The following is an 18,730-nucleotide window of genomic DNA, read 5'->3' as shown; positions in this document are numbered from 1 at the left end:
TACAAACATTTCCAGCGCGCAGAGAGCGAAGCCCCGCCGCCACCTCGGACACTCAGACCACTGGTCAATTATGCTAATTCCGGCATACAGACCGCTCATCAGACACTCCAAACTGGTTCTGAGACAGGTGGGAACTTGGCCTACTTGAGCTCTCTCTGCTCTCCAGGACTGTTTTGAGCACACTGACTGGAACATGTTCAGGGAGGCTACAACAAATGGCGACTGGACCAACTTGGAGGAGTACACATCATCTGTGACCAGCTACATCAGGAAGTGCATCGATGATGTCACTTACTCCAGGGATATTATAATACGGACCAACCAGAAAGCGTGGATGACTGCAGAAGTGTGTGAACTGCTAAGGATTCAAGACTCTGCCTTCAGAGCAGGTGACAAGGGGGCCCGGGAACAGCGAGGGCCAAACTGTCTCAAACCATCAAAGCAGCGAAGCGCGCGCATGGCAGAAAAATCCGCAGCCACTTCCAGGACAGCGGTGACACGCAGCACATGGTTTGATCCCCAGAATGATGTGCTGGTGAGGAAGTCCAACCCCCGTCATAACGACCAGGTTCTCTGTCTGACCTCTGCTGATGTGAGGAAAATTCTTTGCAGAGTTAACCCACATATCCAGATAAAATTCCCGGTAGAGTGCTCAGGGAATGTGCAGACCAGCTGACATATGTCCTCACCGACATCTTCAACCTCTCCCTGAGCACTGCTGTTGTCCCAACGTGCCTCAACCACCATTGTTCCTGCGTCAAATAAGTTCCCAGTGTCCTGCCTCAACAACTACGGTCACTCACACCCATCATGATGAAGTGCTTTAAGAGGCTTGTCATGAGGCACATTAAGACCCTGCTGCCACCCACACTGGACCCACTGCAGTTTGACTATAGCCTGATAAGTTTATTGTTCTAACAATATACTTTTCACATTTGAACAATATAATATCACGTTATTACAATATACATAATTATCACGTTCGTACAATATAAATATTATATTGTACGAACATGAAAAGTATATTGTTAGAACAATAAACTTTTCACGTTATAACCTGATATAGCTCTATTTTTCTTTTGCCTGGGTGGCAGCTCTACACTTACGTACTCGGATGAGCTTGCCTCATCCTACAAGTTGTGCCTCCATCGCTTCTGTCCAGATCACACGCTGCACTGCCGTGCTGCTCCACCTTTTCTCTTTCATTTCTGTGTTTGTGCGTGCGCAGTGTGAGAGGCTGCGTTGAGGGGCGACAGGATTTCAAACAGGTTTGATTATCATGCGACCATACGATTGATGATTGGGAGCTGGTCGTGAGGTGTTAACTGCTTTTCGTTACCCCATGTATACTACACGATGCACACACGATTAAGGCAAAACACGGGCCGATCCCCAAAACGGTTGCGTGACTGAAAAATCGGCTCAAAATGGGCCAAAAATCGCACAGTGTATGCCCAGCTTTTGGAGGCTAGCTCCAAACAAACATCTGCAGCTTGGCAGTGTATATAGCACTATAATGACCAGACCTAATTCTTTTGAAAACCTTACATCTTTCCACAGGTCTCCACTTCATCAGACATCACCTAGACACAGAGCTGGATGAGGCCAGCACAAACAGTGGCCTATTCAACGAAGATGATGGATCCATGGGGTCAGGAAAGCCAGAAGCAGGGGAGCTGGAGAGGTACCTTTCATGTCCATTCACTGGAGGTGTGGATCTATTGCATGGCGTTCCTCACATCAGGAAGCTGTCGAACAAAGTCAATACAGCTCTTCCTGCATCTGGAGCTTGTGAAGGACTTCTTAGTCATGCAGGACTCCTGTTCACTGCTGAACAGTTACAGCTTCACAGAAAGAACCTTGAGAGCAAACTGCTGCTGAAGCTTAACCATCACCTCACTGAGTGAAGAAATGGCACATTTTTGCTAAATATGCAGAAATAAATGCACACCCATAAAATTTAGGGTAAACTGAGCTGCCTTGTATGAACATATGTTGAAGCTGCCTCGTTCTAATGTTTTCTCTAAGGCTGCTGTGCCCTTTGGAGCAAAAATGAATATAAAGTTTACAGCATATCTTGTCACTGGAAATTGTTTGCACTGTTTATATATTTATATTATTTACTGTAGGTATTGGTGAAAAAAGCTTGATGTTGTGAAAAACTGAAATCTGGAAATTAGAATTGTTGTGCCTTATTTTGTTGATCTTTTTACATATATTCCTTTTGAAAATGGTAAAATTTGTATATTTATTTATTTCTGTTTGTCTGATAGCATTTATTTATAAAATAAATCGGACATTTCAAACAGTTACTCACTACTTGAGTAGTCTTTTCGCCAAGTACTTTTTTACTCTTACTTGAGTAACTTTTTTGACGACTACTTTTCACTTTTACTTGAGTAATAATATTTTAAAGTAATGCTACTCTTACTTGAGTACAATTTTTGGATACTCGACCCACCTCTGATACGATGAGGAAGTATACTCAAAAACAAACTACTGATAATCACTTATAATATTTAAATCCCCGCTAAGATGGATCAATTACAAAAAACCTATAGATACAAGAGTAAATTTTCCCAACATGGCTGAAAATACTATTTAACGTGCAGCTTTAGATGACAAACTCATTATACACATAAAACAAAATCTCTACAAACTCTAAAAGACAAAATGCAGCAGCACAATCAGGGAAACACACAGCAGCAGGCCTCTCTTCATCCCTGTTTAGCACAGGTGAAAAACACATAAATAGGTGTTATAATGGGTAAAAGTCAGATTCAATATCTATTTTTCCCTTTAAAAGTAATCAAAAGCACTTTGGGGACATTTAGCTCTAAGAACTAACACTTAGTAAAGCAACACCAAACTTAAACTTATAAGTTAGTACAGGGAGAGGACCTACAGAGAATGTGCCTTACCAGTGTGGAGATCATGCAACTCTGGCTGGGAACCTCCACATATGCAACATGTTTGCTAGCGGTGTCCCACTGACTAATGCCCCCGACAACATTGACATGTGGAACCTTATTATTACAAAAATTCAATTGAAATAATAAAAAATAAAATCTATGCAATGCAGTTTTGTGAAAGTTCACTGTGACTCACACATTATTACATAGTATATTATAGCTGCAGCTACATACTATATATATATACATACAAATATATAAATAACATTATAATTTATGATCTGCTTCAAGATATGTTCTCTAACTGCACCTTTAGAGGAAGCTAATGTCTTCCTTCTCATTCTCTCCGTCACTACCCAGAGCTTGTGACCACACAAGGGTAGGAAGATAAATCAACCTGCCAACCGACAGCTTCACTTTCACACTCAGCTCTCACTTCACTACACCACACTGGTCCTGCATCCATATCACTGCATATGTCACCCAGTATCACCCAATCCACCTGCCAATCTCCCACTCCACTCTTGCCACAAGATACTTAAAATCCTGTGCTTTGGGCCAGAACTCATCCCTAAACCACAGTTACTACTTCAACAATTTTCCAGTGTCAATCACGGCTCAGAGTTGGAGGTGCTGATTCTCATTCCCTCCTCTTCACACTCAGCAGCAAATCGCCTCAATATGAGCTGGAGTCCACCATCTTATGAAGTAAAGGGTGCAGGAAGCACAACTGTATTTCACCAATAACTGTACGTTATCAGATTTCCATGGTAACTCTGCCTTGCTGAACTGCTTGCTTCCTCTTATTGCTTCCTTTATTTGACTCACAGTGTTAATTCTTTAAGACACATTCAAGTCTATAAACTGCTGCTTTGTTTGCAGCTTTGCTCTGCTATCTAAAAATGTAGCCATGGAAATGAGTAACTAAGTGTGTAAGTGTGCTTTTTAGTTACTAAGTGTAGCTAAAAGGCACTTTCATTATTTATTAATACAGCAGTTACAACTACTTGTAAGAAAACAGAGAGGAGCTGAGAAAGAGGGCAGGACTTCATCTGGTCTCACGGTCACTTCTGGTTAAGGACACATTTCTATTTTAACTTGTGCACGCTTACTTTCTGTGAGTGAATTTATGACTAATCTAAGATGTCACCACAGTGGAAAGATATGTTAAAGGAATCTGCATTAGTTTAATGAAATAAAAATAAAATTACTGTCAGTTCTTGATTTGACTGCTGTGTGAGAAAGTGTGTGGATTACCAACATCTGCTGTGAACATTTGCTGTTAGTAAGTATGACATCTCTGTTTATCAGCTGGTATGGGGGCTCACCTCAAATCTATTTAATGTATATTTGAAGCAATGTAATGATTTTGTGCATCAATATTTAGTGTATCGTCATCTCCTTGTAAAGGAGCAGCAGCAAACTCAATGACTACATCTGTGACAGGAAGGAAATGGTAAAAGTTTATTGTCTTGGTTGTGTTTAATCAGTCGTCTTAATTTATGCATCTACTGCAGTTTAAAACGATCTGAATGATGTATACATGTAGTGTTTATGAGGGTAATTATTACTGGTGATAAAGCTCCTAATAATCAAACCAAGCATACAAGCAGCAGACAAAGGCAACAAAATATCCGTCGCTGTTTCTGTCAGACCTCAGTCAAATTTTAATGCATGTAATGCACAAGTCTGGAGTTATTACAGTATATACAAAAAGTCCATAGACAGCACTCTAAGCAACCAGGAAAAACTTATTACTAACCTGTTACTTTATTATCTAATGCTTGATAGATACTTGTTAGCAATCTGAATCTGAACAATGTTTCTCGTTGTGTTTCTGGGCTGTAATATGAACTAAAGTACTTCGCAGTTAAAGCTTGTCTTTGACTTGTGTTTTTCTCCGTTTGGGCACTCAGTCAAGCTATTATTGTTTAGTTTCAGTATATATATATTTTTTTTTTACAGCCGTTCTGATAAAAATCTGCCTGATATGTTTCTGCAGGAGAGTATAAATGTATCACATGATGTGGTGGTCAGACTATGTTAAGTTGGTATTTCTGTGTAAAAGGAAGGAAGCAGAGAGAAGAAGTATTAAAGAAGTCATTGTTTCCTTCACAGCTCTTTGGTATCTGTGCTGCTGCTTCACTCTCTCTCTTTACAGAAAGTTGTAGAAGTTTTCAGACATGTCACTGCTGGATGTGAGGATGGGAGCCACTTTGCTCTGTGAGCTGGGCCTATTCTGTGAGTACATCACTGACTTCTATTGTTTGATTCATACTGATCCATAAACATGTTTTAGTAAGAAGAACAGAGCATCAGTCATTTGTACCATTTCAGGTCATGTGATCAGAGGACTCTCATGTTTGTTACCAACATGGTTGTTTGTAGACTGGATTAGATTTTAGTGCACTGACTCAGATCAGAGTGGAGCTGGTTTAGTTTATCTAACAAAGGTTTGTTTCTCCATCAGTGATAATTTGATGCTGATTAAATCGTAATATAAAATGTAACCAATAATAGTAGACACTGATAAAACGCATAAGGGCAGTGATTAAAGCCAGTGCTAGACTTTAATAGCATTTTATTGCAGAAATATTCTTCCTTAGTCAAGGTATAAAAGTGTACTCGACTAATCCTACTCCTGACTAAATGAAACTTGCTTCCTAAAGGAAGATTAGAGCTCGTCCAGCCATAAATGGAGATTTAAAAAAGAAAACTCCCAGTAGGCAGGTTTAACTTCAGATGAATGTTGTTTGCTCTAGAAGACACATAAATATGTCAAAAATGATCAACAAATACCACCTTCTAGACAAATTCTTGTTGACAGAAGTGACCCACTGCAATTTGTCAATGACATCAATTTTTGAGATTTTTTTCTAATATACAAAGTAAATACTGGGGAGATCATTTCCCTTTTGGAACCCAGTCTTTCATCTGTTGCCCAAAGAGGATGGCCTGTACCATTTCAGGTCATGTGATCAGAGGACACTCATGTTTTGTTATTAACATGGTTGTTTGTAGACTGGATTAGATTTTAGTGCACTGACTCAGATCATAGTAGACATTGAAAATCTCCAAGTGTTTAAAGGAGCTTGGTAAGAAAGTGACTGGACTTTAAACCCTAGTGGGATTGTCCATAAGAAGATCATTAACTCACTATTGATCATGTGCCTCAAGAAATGAGACACATCATTACCACGAATGTTTTATTTATGTTACATTTGAGTGTCTTTAGTTTGATAATGTCTGAAGTTTCTGTCTTTATTGTAGTGCTCTGTACGCTCCTCTGCAGTGGACACGCTCAAGGTGACTGAACAGTTTTCCTTTTTCAATTTCTTCCTTTTTATTTAATAAAGATTATTCTCAACCTGTATGACTCTAATGCAGATCCTATTTGTGTTTCTTTTTATTGATTTATCACTGTATTTTCATTTTGTGTGAATATAAATAAAGTGTTATCAATCAATGTCTTGCCTTGAGCATTAAATAAGTGTTTCAGATTGCTAATTGTCTGTTTGTGTTGGATTCTAGATGCTGTGCTAACTATTGAACCCAAATCGTCCAGTTATTTCATTGGAGAGTTTGTTACCTTCAAGTGTAACACGAATGAAGGAAGAGACACTGACTGGTATTACACAATCAACAAGGATGGTCGAGACTTTGTCCGCTACAGTGAATACAAAGTCTACACATTCGAAATGAGATCTACAGGTCACAGTGGTAAATACCAGTGCTATGGCAGCTCAAAGTGGTCAGATTATACAAAGATCAGTAATACTGTCTCTGTAACTGTATTAGGTAAGTCCTCAGTGATTAATAATGTGATGACTCCAGTTAAAATACTCATCTGAATTACAAAAAAATATATGTGTTTAATAAATGTTTCATTGAAACTATTTTATTTCCAATGTATTGAAACTTTAAACTTTAACCAAGACCCTTGCATTTTACCTAACTTTGTTCACAGTATACACACTACAACCAAAATACTCAGATAATATGTTTCTTGTCATTACAACATGTGCATGTTTTAATGTATAACAAGAATAACTGTGGATGAAATGTAATTTAAATAATGAAAAAAAGAAACATCAAAGGCTCCATATAATTTAAGGTGACGATGTTTCTGTTGTCTAAATGTGAAACCAGGCAGATCCCTCTGAACCCATCGTGTGTTTCCTTCAACAGTGAATTTCATTAGTTTACATTCAGTGTGACTTCTTCAGGTCAGAGAATGGACAAACATTTGTACTGTGCTTATTTAGAGATCTACAACCTGAATTACCTGACTAACCTCAAAATTGTAGCTCTCTTACTATGTCAGAAAAAATTAAAATGATCTTAAACTGTATTAAAAAAATAAATTTAAATTAGGATTAGCATTCAACTTTATTGTCATTACACATTTATAAATACAGGGTAAGGAAATACAGTTTGCATCTGATCAGAGTGCAAGAGTAGTAAGTGCTAAAAAATAGGAGCAATTATATAAAGATAAGGGTAGTATAAATAAATGGTGGGATAGTTATGAACAGATTATGTACAGAGAGAGCAAATATACAGATGACCTACAGACATATGTACAGACATACAGATGATCTATATAGTATACAGATGTTCTGTATTGCTATACAGATGGGCAGATATACAGATGTACTATGAACAAATATAAAGCTTTGCTAAATATATACAGATGTGCTACATATGGTAAACAGATCTACAAAGTGCTATGAATATATTCATAGTGGAAGTGTAGCGCTCTGAACAGACTATAATAGTGAACAGTGTACGCACTATACCAGAGACTATACTGGTTCAGTGTCCTAAACTATAGCAGTAACCAATGTAAGCATATTCTGAATGTTGAGAATGAATGACAGTCATGATCATGGTCATTAGGAGGGATAAGTGGGTGTGGATGGAAAGGTTCAGCAGGGGACTGAGTTCAGTAAGGTGACAGCTGTGGGGAAGAAGCTGTTCATAAACCTGCTGGTTTTAGTCTGTAGGGTCCGGTAGCATCATCTGAAGGGGAGGAGCTGGAAGAGTTTATTGGCAGGATGAGAGGAGTCCCTGAGAATGATGCGTGCTCAGCAAAGACATCTCTTCTTGGAAGTTGGAATTTAAATAAAATGAAAGCATATTTTAAAATGTTGTTCAATGGCTGTGTGTTTTCTTTTCGTCTTTTTGATAACAGCATATAGACCCAGGGCCACACTGACAGCAGGAACAACAATCATACCAGTAGGGGGCAGTGTGACACTGACCTGCTCTGTGCAGAGCTCTGATGGATGGAAATATGAGTGGTTCAGACGAACCCAAAGAACCTCCTATGTTCAAATCAGAGATCAACAAAACAGAGATATCAGAGTATCTCAAGGAGGAATCTACAGCTGCAGAGGAACAAGAGGAAACACAGTTTACTACACTTATGACAGTTATGATGTCACCATTGAGAAAACCTGTGAGTTCAGTAATTTAGTTTGAAATATACATTCACTCATGATTATCAAACATACAATGCGAAGTTTTCTGTGTTGATTTCATGTTTCTGTTTGTATCTCAACTGTTAATATGTGTAAACAGTTTCCAATAAAGTTGTTGTAAAACAACAACCCAACTGGCCTCAGATATTCAGAGGTGAGACGATCACTCTGACATGTGAGGTGCAGGAAGGAGGTGAAACCACTGAGTGGTGGTATGAATGGAGAGGACCCAGGACACCCACACAGTGGACACACAATAATGATGTGACATTCAGAGTTTCTGAGTCCAGCAGTGGAGACTACATGTGTAAGAGTCGACGCAGAGATGACTCATATTCTTCAACAGAGTGGAGTGAAGCCTTCACATTGTCAGGATCAAGTAAGTCATGTTTGTTGTGTGATCTCCATTTGACAAATGTCATAATGGTCAGCACAGGATGAATTCAATGGTCTACAAAGCATGTTACATTGTTAGTCAGACAAAGAGCTGCAGCTGATAGTAGCCTCATTGTAGACAGTTTGTCACCACTTTGTGTCATGAACTTTCAGCTGGTATAGAGACGCCAATGCTGACCTGCTGCTCCATCATCTGAGGACCATAATGACAGAAATACAAAAACAGAAAAAAACTGACAAGGTGGAAAAATTTATTATTACAAACAAACACTGAGGTGATGTCTGTGGAAATACAAAGTGGACTAAATGTGTGGGCTGAAGATGTAGCATATTAGCGATATTAAATTAGCCAACATTTAGAGATAGTAAGATTAATGTTTTTTCTTTAATTACTAGTTTTCTTTGTGATTACAAGAAGTAATGCAATATTTTCCTTGTTCGGTTTCATTACTCTGGGGTGAGGCATCCTAGAGAGAGAGTGATTTGGTTGCATCAATCAACATTTTTAGTGACTGGTTTGTTTTGCCAACTGAGGTGAACCATGTGAAAAATGTTCTTCTTTCTTTTTTTGTCATGAAATTGATGCTTTCAAACACTTTATTTAAGAACTTTGCATGAACAGTGGTAGATAAATTAATGCATTTTGTTGTATTAATGGAACAAACAGTGATGTGGAAGTTTTTGATATTAGTGTGTATGTGTTCAACAGGAGGTTTATAGAGACAGTGATATGTTGATATGTTTCTTCTGATCATGTAGGAAGAAGACTATTTCCTAATCAAAGCAAACTTACCATGAAAAAATAATCTAATCAAATGAAAATGCTTTATGAAAGTCTGAAATTAGAAAAAAATCTCATAAATAAAATGTTTCTATATTAAATTTGTCTGTGCAGCTGCATGATGCGGGACTTATAAATTCCATTAGTAAGAAGTTCTGTGTCTTCTGTTGTGGTAATAAGAAGGAATCACACAGAATAAGCACAAGTATTATTTTATAAATCCAAAGAAGAATCATAATGAAACAGAAAAAAAATAAACACTAAAAGAATAAAATGCATTATAGACATCTGTAAGATTACTCATACCATTTCAGTTTAGTCTTATTCCTTCCTATGTGTTGTTGGAAACTGGAGAGGAGGTTTACAAGAGGTAACATTAATGGAGACAACATCAGGGCAGTGTGATCCCAACCCATGTGTGTGGGGTATATATTCATATTTTCTTTGTGTCTTTGTTTAAACTCAACAGCAGATCAACCACAGGCCCAAGTAACTTCTGATATGAGAGACATTCCAGTAGGGGGCAGTGTGACCCTGACCTGCTCTGTGAACTCATCATCATCATCATCTGGATGGAAATACTACTGGTACAGAGATGAGAACTCCTCTGAACCTCTGACCACACAAGATGCAGTTTTCCACTCAAATGGACAAATCAGTGTCTCACAGGAAGGACTCTACAGGTGCAGAGGAGGAAGAGGAAACCCAGTTTACTACACAGAGGACAGCCAGTCAGTCAGGATTGATCACAGGGGTGAGTTTTTTTCTTCTTCTAGAAGCACAAAATGTGAAAAGTTAATGATCTGACATTTACACCTTTAGTGGATGTATGAATAGAAAACGACCAAACTTCCAACAAAAATGAATTCAGGAAGTTAAATATGCTTTTAAAACCCAATGATGCAGAATGCAAGTGTGAGGGGAGAGTGCACACCAGGGTTCAACAGATTAGAGTGAATACTTCAGTTTGTCAGTATTCATTATGTTTTTATACAATACTTAGAATGGATGAAGATGTGAATCTACTTCTATGCTCACTCATCATCTACTGTATAATTATAATAATAATTATCATTACTGAAAAATTCACAGTGTCTGCAAACAAACGTAAATGTTCTTCTGAGCTTAAACATATTAGCACAGAGCTTTAAAGTATAAATACAAATTGATAAAATAGCGATATATACTTTTGTCTCTGTAAAGCTGACATTATGTATTTGAATTAGAAAACTATTCACAGAATTTATCACCACTTGCATGAATCAAAATATGCTGTTGGTTTAAAGACCTTTGTTCATAAAGGAATGATAAACAGGTGATGTGAAATTCAAAAGGTTTTTGTTTTTTTTTTTATCTCTATTCAGGTAAATAATCACCACAGAGAAATATGATAGTAAAACAAATAGAATATTTTCAGTTGTTATTAGGAATAGTGATATTGTAAATAATACTATATTTTAAAATGTTCCCATGTGAATTATGTTAATAATCTGTATAAATGCATCTAATTAAAACCTGTTATTATTACAGCAGCACCTGAAAGCTCTTCATTTCTCACTCCTTTGATCGTTGGACTCGTTTGTGGAATTTTACTGATTCTTCTTCTTCTGCTTTTGTGTCGCTTCAAACAGTCAAAGGGTGAGACCATTAACTGTCTGATATTAAACTGAATATGATGTAAACAATGAAAATCACAGATGTATCCTGAGCTCTCCATGTACTATTTCTGCACCACAACAGGTTACAATAAAAAATGTAATTGTCTTTCCTTACAGATTCATTCTTTGCCAGGTTGGTTCAAATCTCCCCTCTCCTGTACTAGAACTACATCCTGTGTTTCTTATTAAATCTACTGGTTTACTACGTTTGTTTTTTTTGTTTTGTTTTGTTTTTTTTGTTCTACCAGGACTCGGAGCACAAATCAGAGCTCTGCAATGAACCACATGATCAAGGATGAAGCTCAACACAGTCGACATGCTTCTACTGTCCAAGGTCAGCCTGATCCATGACAAGTTTTGTTGTTGTTGTTGTATTTATTAATTTATTTACTGACGATTTTTAAACTCCAGGTCCAATATATCTGTTTCTAGTTTGTTGATTTAGAAGATAATCAAACCCATACATAAGAAATTTAATTTTTAACCTATCATTGGCTTGTTTTTGTAGGTGATGCTTGTGTTTATGAATCAATCAAAGACCACGATGACACACAAAATGGTAAAGTAGATACAGTAGCACAGAAGTATGTAGACTGTGTGATTATTAATGTTTAAACATGGAAGTATAAGAAATCAGCTGCACACAGATAAGAAAACAAAGAGGTTGGACACTTGGTCCTTCCAGTGTAACACAGGGTCAGTTCAACTTTAAGACCAGTCTGTCCTACAAAACATAAACCATTGTGAATCTGTTTTATGAATCTATCTCATTCCTCCTGACTGATTATTCTCTAGTTTCACTTTTTGCTGGTGTTACTGTCACTACTAACAGTATGAGACAACAACCAGTAATCAACCTCATGTCTTCATTTTTTAACTCTTTGCTTATATCCTTTTCTTGTTTGGTTGTTTTTACATTTCAGAGATTAATATTTTTTTCTTTATTTTGGTATATATTTTTTTTAAATGTAATTACGTTTTGTTTTCGTTTTTCTTATGCCAAGTTATGTAATAAACATCATTATTATTGTTGTTATTCTAATATTTTAACCTAGAAGAATCACGTGGAATAAATTTCAGCGCTGTTTCAGATAAGAGATTAGAAGAAACATTTGAGGAGTCTGTTGATTAGAGCACATTATCTTGTTTTAAGAGGACATAAATGGCATCAGTAGTGCAGGAGTATAGAATGGCAAAGATGCAGGAAAAGTGAACGGTGATCCTTAAGGTTTGGATTTGAGCTTAGTGGAAGGGTCGTGCTGAGCAGGGTTGAGCTGATGTGACACTGACTTGAGGGCTGACAGGTTTTCATAGAAAAGGTTTTTAAACATGACAGAAACATCTCATCTTTAATAGACCTTCAATAGGTTTCTATGATCAGTGTGTTGTTGACTGACAGATATATAAATGTAATGGAAATTAACACACTTAACCTTTTATCCTGATCATCTGTCCGTCCTCTTTCAGATGACAGTGTGCTGTATGCACAGGTCTCCCACGATACAGCTAAAACCAAGAAAGACAACGGTGAGTAAAGTAATATAATATATAACGTTTTTCTTGACTTCATTGACTACACCATTATTTCATCATTTTAAGAGGGTTATAATGATATCAGTTAGATATCATTGTATTATAGGGTCACTGACCTTAATAACCAGGGTGGAGGAAGGTTGAAGTGATCTGACACTGAAATGAGATTTAACAGCAGCAGAGAAAGAAACAGGTTTTCAAACATGACAGTAACAGGTTGTCATAAAATCTCGTCTTCAATAGAGCGAAAATCTCCTTCAGTCAGTTCCTGTGATGAGTTACTGTAGGTGTTAACTGACAGAAATATAAAGGAAATTAAAGCCACTCGTTTTTTAATGCTGCTCATCTGTCCATCCTCTTTTAGATGACAGTCTGTTGTACGCACAGGTCTATTACACTAAAGCGAAACCTAAGAGACACAAAGGTAAGTAATGTAATAAAATAAGTACCTTATTTCTTTTGCTTTGGGTTTTACATGTTTTACACACCAAGGAAAACTGTATAAATAAATCAAGTTGTCACTTTGAACAAAGAAGCAATAGCAATGACATTTGACAAATCATTTCTTTATTTGCAGGAAAACCAGCTCCTGCAGCAGCTGATGAAACAGTTTATTCTGAAGTTAAATCACAAACAGCTCTGGGTAACTGTGCAGAAATAAAATAGCTTACATGTTGTGATTTGTTGCTGTAACGATGAACTCAAATACGTTTTATAGGGAGTAAATTTAGTTCTAAATCACCTTTAATGACTGAATTATGCTGCATCATTTCTTTCAGATTAATAACAAGATCTGCAAAACCAACTGGATCAGTGACAAAACTGTGTTAATTCCATTAGAAGTAAAGAGATCATTGGAAAAAATGAGATTATGCACTGTTTTGTAAAATAAAATAAAGTCAAACAAACTTTCTTTCATCATAATAGCACCAACTGATGATCTGGCTTTGAGACCAGGATGCTTTTTAGAGTGTTTTTACATTTAGATTGCTCAATAAATAAACAACAAATAAAAAAATACAAATAAACAACACTTGGAAATGAAAGTCAACAAGCTACAGAGGGCTAAATGCAAAGACACATCAAAGTGACAAAATAATGCAGCAGGTTTGTCCATTTTGTCAAATGTTCATTGCACCAACTCAAAATGATACTCAGTTGTCAGTTTGGCCAACATGTGCTTGTGTGCATGCCTGACAAATGTGGAGCATTCGAATAATGAGTCAATGGTGTCCTGGGGATCTCCTCCAAGATCTGGACAAGGGCATCTGAGCTCCTGGACAGTCCAAGCTGCATCCTGGCAGCTTCAGATGGAGAGAAGTATAATGTCCCAGTTGGATTTTGGTCAGGCGAGTGTGGGGACCAGTCAGTGGTATCAATTCCTTAATCCTCCAGGAACTGCCTGCATACTCTCAACACATGAGGGTGGTCATTATCATACCAGGAGGAACCCACAACCCACAGCACAATAGGGTCTGACAGTGGGTGACAGACTCTTGAGCATGCACTGAATTGGCATCCTAGAGGAGTTGGACATCCTCTACAACCTCTGTAGCATCCAGGGATCGTCTCACCCTGCTAGTAATGATGATGACCCTAGCCAAATGCAAAAATAGTGAAAAAAATAGTCAGAAGAGATGAGGAGGGAAAAATGTTAGTGACCTCTACCTGTAAAACAAGTTTGGGGGGTCGTTTCATTGTTGCCCCTCTAGTGTACCTAGTGTTAACTACATTTTCTGCTACTTCATCGAGGATAGACGTTTGAGTGATGTGATGCTAAACACTGATTAAAAATAATTCCTTTAATTTTTTTTTGAGCAGTGCATGTTTACAGATGTTTCCTGTGTTGTTTCTAAAATCATTTGATGTGTATGATAAGCATACATGTTTCTCTTCCCCTGCATGAATTAAGCATCACTTGACATTTTTCTATAAAGTTGCTTTTCTTCTTTTAACAGCTTTAGGAAAAGATCAACTTTAAATTTTATTTTATGTAAGCTGCTTGGAGAGCTGCAATTGTGTTATATGAATATGTGTTTCCTATAAGATATTTATTCTCAAATATTGTTAAATCTACAGTCTTGTTTGTTGAAAAACAATTTTTCTTGTTTTCTTGCTTCTGCGCTTCATTGCTCCAGATAGATCTAATTCACACATGGCTGATATCATCCACATATTTTAGTTTCTGTCAGTGTAAGATTTAGTTCTTCCTCCCAGCTGTTACCAGGTGCTTGTTTAAAGCGGACTTTTTATTTTAAGGTGATTATCTTATAAAATAAAGCATTTTGAGGCCACTATTATTGTGAGTTGTTGTTAAATAAACAAAATTGATTCAAATTGACTTGAACGTTTGTGTTCTAAACACTAAAGTAAGTTAAGTGCTATCAGATCATACATGGCTCAGAGTGGGGAATGTTCATAAACCCAACAGCTGTACATGGAAAGAGAAAGACAGAAATAATAATTATATGTACAGTCTGACTACAGGATTTACTCTACTGTTAAAAATAGGAGCCTAGATATTGATCTTCAGAGGTACCAACAAATACACAGATTACTGTCTTGCAACTGCTGATGCCTTGGGTGTTGATGAGGGTACTTGTTCATCAAACACACTCAGTGATACAGTATTTATTTGTTTGTTTATTTGTTCAGTTTTACAACAAATACATCATCTGGTTATTCTATAAATATAGAAAGATTGTCTCATTCTTGGCTGTAAAAAAAGGAGCAGGATTGTGAAAGTGTTTAGACAGCAGATATGATGATTCAAAGGTAATAGATAAAAACACTAATAATTACAGTACATCAATTTAAAATTATAATAATATTCTAATGAAGTTTTGACTGTCTCAGCTTAGAAAGAACACCCAATAAGTTATTGCACTCAGTAAGTGAAGTAGACCCGTAGACTTTTGTTTTCAATAACTTTCATAGTGTAAAAGCCCTTTGATTACTTTATCATTTCTTACTGGTCTTCTCAGGAATATCCTGTTCTTTTTGTGCAACTACAACATGCCCAGTGTGAGTCATCTACTCATCCATCCATTTTCTGTAGATTAAAATTTCCATATTCTTCTGTCACAGAGGGGCTTGAACCTCTCAAGGCAGGGTGTAACCTGGAGAGGTCACCAGTCTATCAGAGGGTCAACAGAGTAGGAAAGAGAAAATCACTCACAGCTCCAGGGAATTTCAAATCACTGATTGACCTAACATGCATATGTTTGGAGGAAGCAGACGTACTCTGAAAGAACCCACACAGGTATAGAAAGAGCCAATCCAGACTCTAGTGCAGCAGTGCCACTGTCAAGTTAAATGCTGCTGTTCTCTGACATGAATACCTCGTCTTCCATGTAGTTCCATGGTAACAAGGTTGTGCCAGATAAACCCAACAGTTTCCTGACGTGGTCCCCGAGTTTCTCTCGTGATGGCCTGGCTTTTGTCTCTTTCTCTCTCTCCTGTTGGTGTTTGTGTGTGTGCTTGTGGACATGTGTGGACATGAGCTCCACTCATTTTCTCTGCTGCCCCATTGGCTGCTCTCCTGTAGAGGATCAGCTGATCAGATTCACCTGCTTCACCATTTCTAATCAAGCTCAGTATTACGACGGAAGCAGATACTCAGTTGTTGCCATATTATTGTGTCAGTGAGATATGTGCTCTGCTTCTTTCTTATATGAGTTTCTGTTTGTCTTTCAGTGGAATAATCAGTCTCTCTGTGTGTATCAAGCCCCCTGAGTTTCAAACAACAGTGCTTTCCTTGGAAAGCCTCAATACTTTCACCGCCATTCCCAAATATCTAATGCACGGATGTCAAACTCCAGTCCTCGAGGGCCGCTGTCCTGAAACATTTCCATGTGTCCCTGCTGCAACACAACTGAATAAAATTAATAGGTCATTAGCAAGAGACTAGAACTTGAAAGAATGCTGAGGTGGCAATTCAGCCATTTGATTCATGTCACAGCAGCTCATGAGTGAATGAATGAATGAATGTGGTGCAATAAAATTGCTTTAAGAAGTAAATTATTCCAAACAATTACATTTATTTAAATTTACTTAAGTAGGGTTAGGGAACAGGTGTTGAACTCCAGGCCTCGAGGGCCGGTGTCCTGCAATTACCTCCTCAACATGTCTTGAAGTTCTCCAGAGGCCCGGTGATGAACTAATCATTTGATTCAGGTGTGTTGACCCAGGGCAATATCTAAAACCTGCAGGACACCGGCACTCGAGGCCTGGAGTTCGACACCCTGGGGTTAGGGGTTGTAACCTCAGCATGCAGTCGAGTTCAATAATCTCTTGCTAATGACCTACTAATTTTATTCAGGTGTGTTGCAGCAGGGACACATTTAAAAGTTTCAGGACAGCGGCCCTCGAGGACTGAAGTTTGTCACTCCTGCATTAGAGATTCACCAGCTGCTTTGCCTGTTTCTATTCACACGTGAACAAACCCGTCTGTGAGTGGGTCTATCATTCTGCCGATCCATGACATCGCCACCAATCTAATATTGTCGTACAACTAGGGTTAACCTGAAAGCATTATACAGTACACCAAGTGTCTGTTCAGCCTAGTTATAGCTTTGCTCCAAGTGTGTTTTTGAAGGGGGAAAAACCTCAGATTAACAATCTTGCGACCTCAGTAAAGTGCTATCATCAAAGCACAGGTTTTGGGTAAATTGTCAGTGGGAGCTAACAAATAATTGTTAATAACTTTCAGCTTCAAATATAACAACATTTTAAAATACAAACATACTAGAAACATATATGTGAGGAGTAGTCACACACAAATAAATTACTAGATACTGAGGTACAACCCCAGGCTTGGGTGACTTTGGTATATTGTATTCTTTTGATGTTGCATTTTGAGTTTTGTATTTGCTTACTTAAAGATTTTATTACTAGTTAGTTTAATTGAATTTATATTCTCTGCACTTAGCTTTAGTTATCTGGGTTCTCTTCCTGGTCATAGTTAGTTATATTTTGTTCCTCTTTTTCAGTCATCTTGCTTAAGTCTTGTTACGTAAAGTGTCAAGTTTTGATGTTTAAGCAACAAATATTTATCTGTGCCATGTAGTATTTTTGTCCTTAAGAGTTAACACTGCATATGTTACAGCTGTACTTTTCTAACCTGTATGTGTCTGCTACTGTGCATGACATTTAATTTTGAACATAAAATGTGGTATTTTTGTTTGAGAATTCTGGTCGTGGGATGAGTTTCTCTGACAAACCTGCCACACAATGGATGACTATGTTGTTCCATTTGTCATTCTGATTTCCTAGTAGGTGAAACAAGTCATATATTTCAGTATCTTAGTTGTAGTTTTTTAATGCAAAGACCTTTATTCCTCTGTCTTGCATGAAGCAACTATTTTCTAACATTTCACTCTACACTTCCTCATTTATATATATAAAAAAACACAACAGCGGACTTTTTATTCAAAACCACAGGAGTGTCAGATGCTGTAATACTTTTATAAACCCTGTTGATCTTTAACTGTATAGCATTTTTAATTGCACATCTTTCCTGAATGCATTATAAATATATAAAGAAGTTTGTTTGCATATGTATAAAGCTCAATGTCTGAGATGATGTCAAAACAAAGCCCTGATCTAGCAGCACATTGCAAGGTGTGAAAAAGAAGTTGAGCTCATCAACCACATGCTAACCGTCAGTGTCATGGTCCCCTAGTCCTCCTAAACTTCCTGCTCCAAGTTTAGTTTTTCTCCCTATCTCTCTCTCTCTTCTGTGCATGTGTGTCTGTCTATGGGTGGGACCCCCTACAGCAGCGGTCCCCAACCTTTTTTGCGCCACGGACCGGTTTATGCCCGACAATATTTTCACGGACCGGCCTTTAAGGTGTCGCGGATAAATACAACAAAATAAAAGTAGTACCGGTACCGAAAAAAAGAAGATTTATTCATAACACAAGTGAAAAGACCCAGGAAAACCGAGTTAACGATAAAAACGATAAC

At 37.6% G+C, this 18,730-nt stretch overlaps 1 protein-coding gene across 1 annotated transcript; it reads left to right on the top strand.

Moving 5' to 3' along the window:
• The first annotated feature begins 3,972 nt into the window (after window positions 1-3,972).
• On the top strand, window positions 3,973-15,104 carry LOC146390962 (Fc receptor-like protein 5). Its single transcript, XM_084923853.1, has 14 exons — window positions 3,973-4,197; window positions 5,074-5,153; window positions 6,183-6,218; window positions 6,444-6,710; window positions 8,107-8,373; window positions 8,496-8,774; window positions 10,042-10,326; window positions 11,103-11,210; window positions 11,348-11,363; window positions 11,479-11,564; window positions 11,739-11,789; window positions 12,698-12,757; window positions 13,128-13,187; window positions 13,341-15,104. Exons 2-14 carry the CDS (start codon window positions 5,096-5,098, stop codon window positions 13,427-13,429), a joined length of 1,662 nt encoding a protein of 553 aa, XP_084779979.1. The 5' UTR covers window positions 3,973-4,197; window positions 5,074-5,095; the 3' UTR covers window positions 13,430-15,104.
• The last annotated feature ends 3,626 nt before the right edge of the window (window positions 15,105-18,730 follow it).

Source organism: Perissodus microlepis, chromosome 3 (assembly GCF_051167445.1).
Source record: "Perissodus microlepis isolate ML-2025 ecotype Zambia chromosome 3, ASM5116744v1, whole genome shotgun sequence".
NCBI classification, from domain to species: Eukaryota; Metazoa; Chordata; class Actinopteri; order Cichliformes; family Cichlidae; genus Perissodus; species Perissodus microlepis.
Note: the sequence above shows the minus strand (reverse complement) of the source record. Positions and strands in the feature narration are given on the sequence as shown.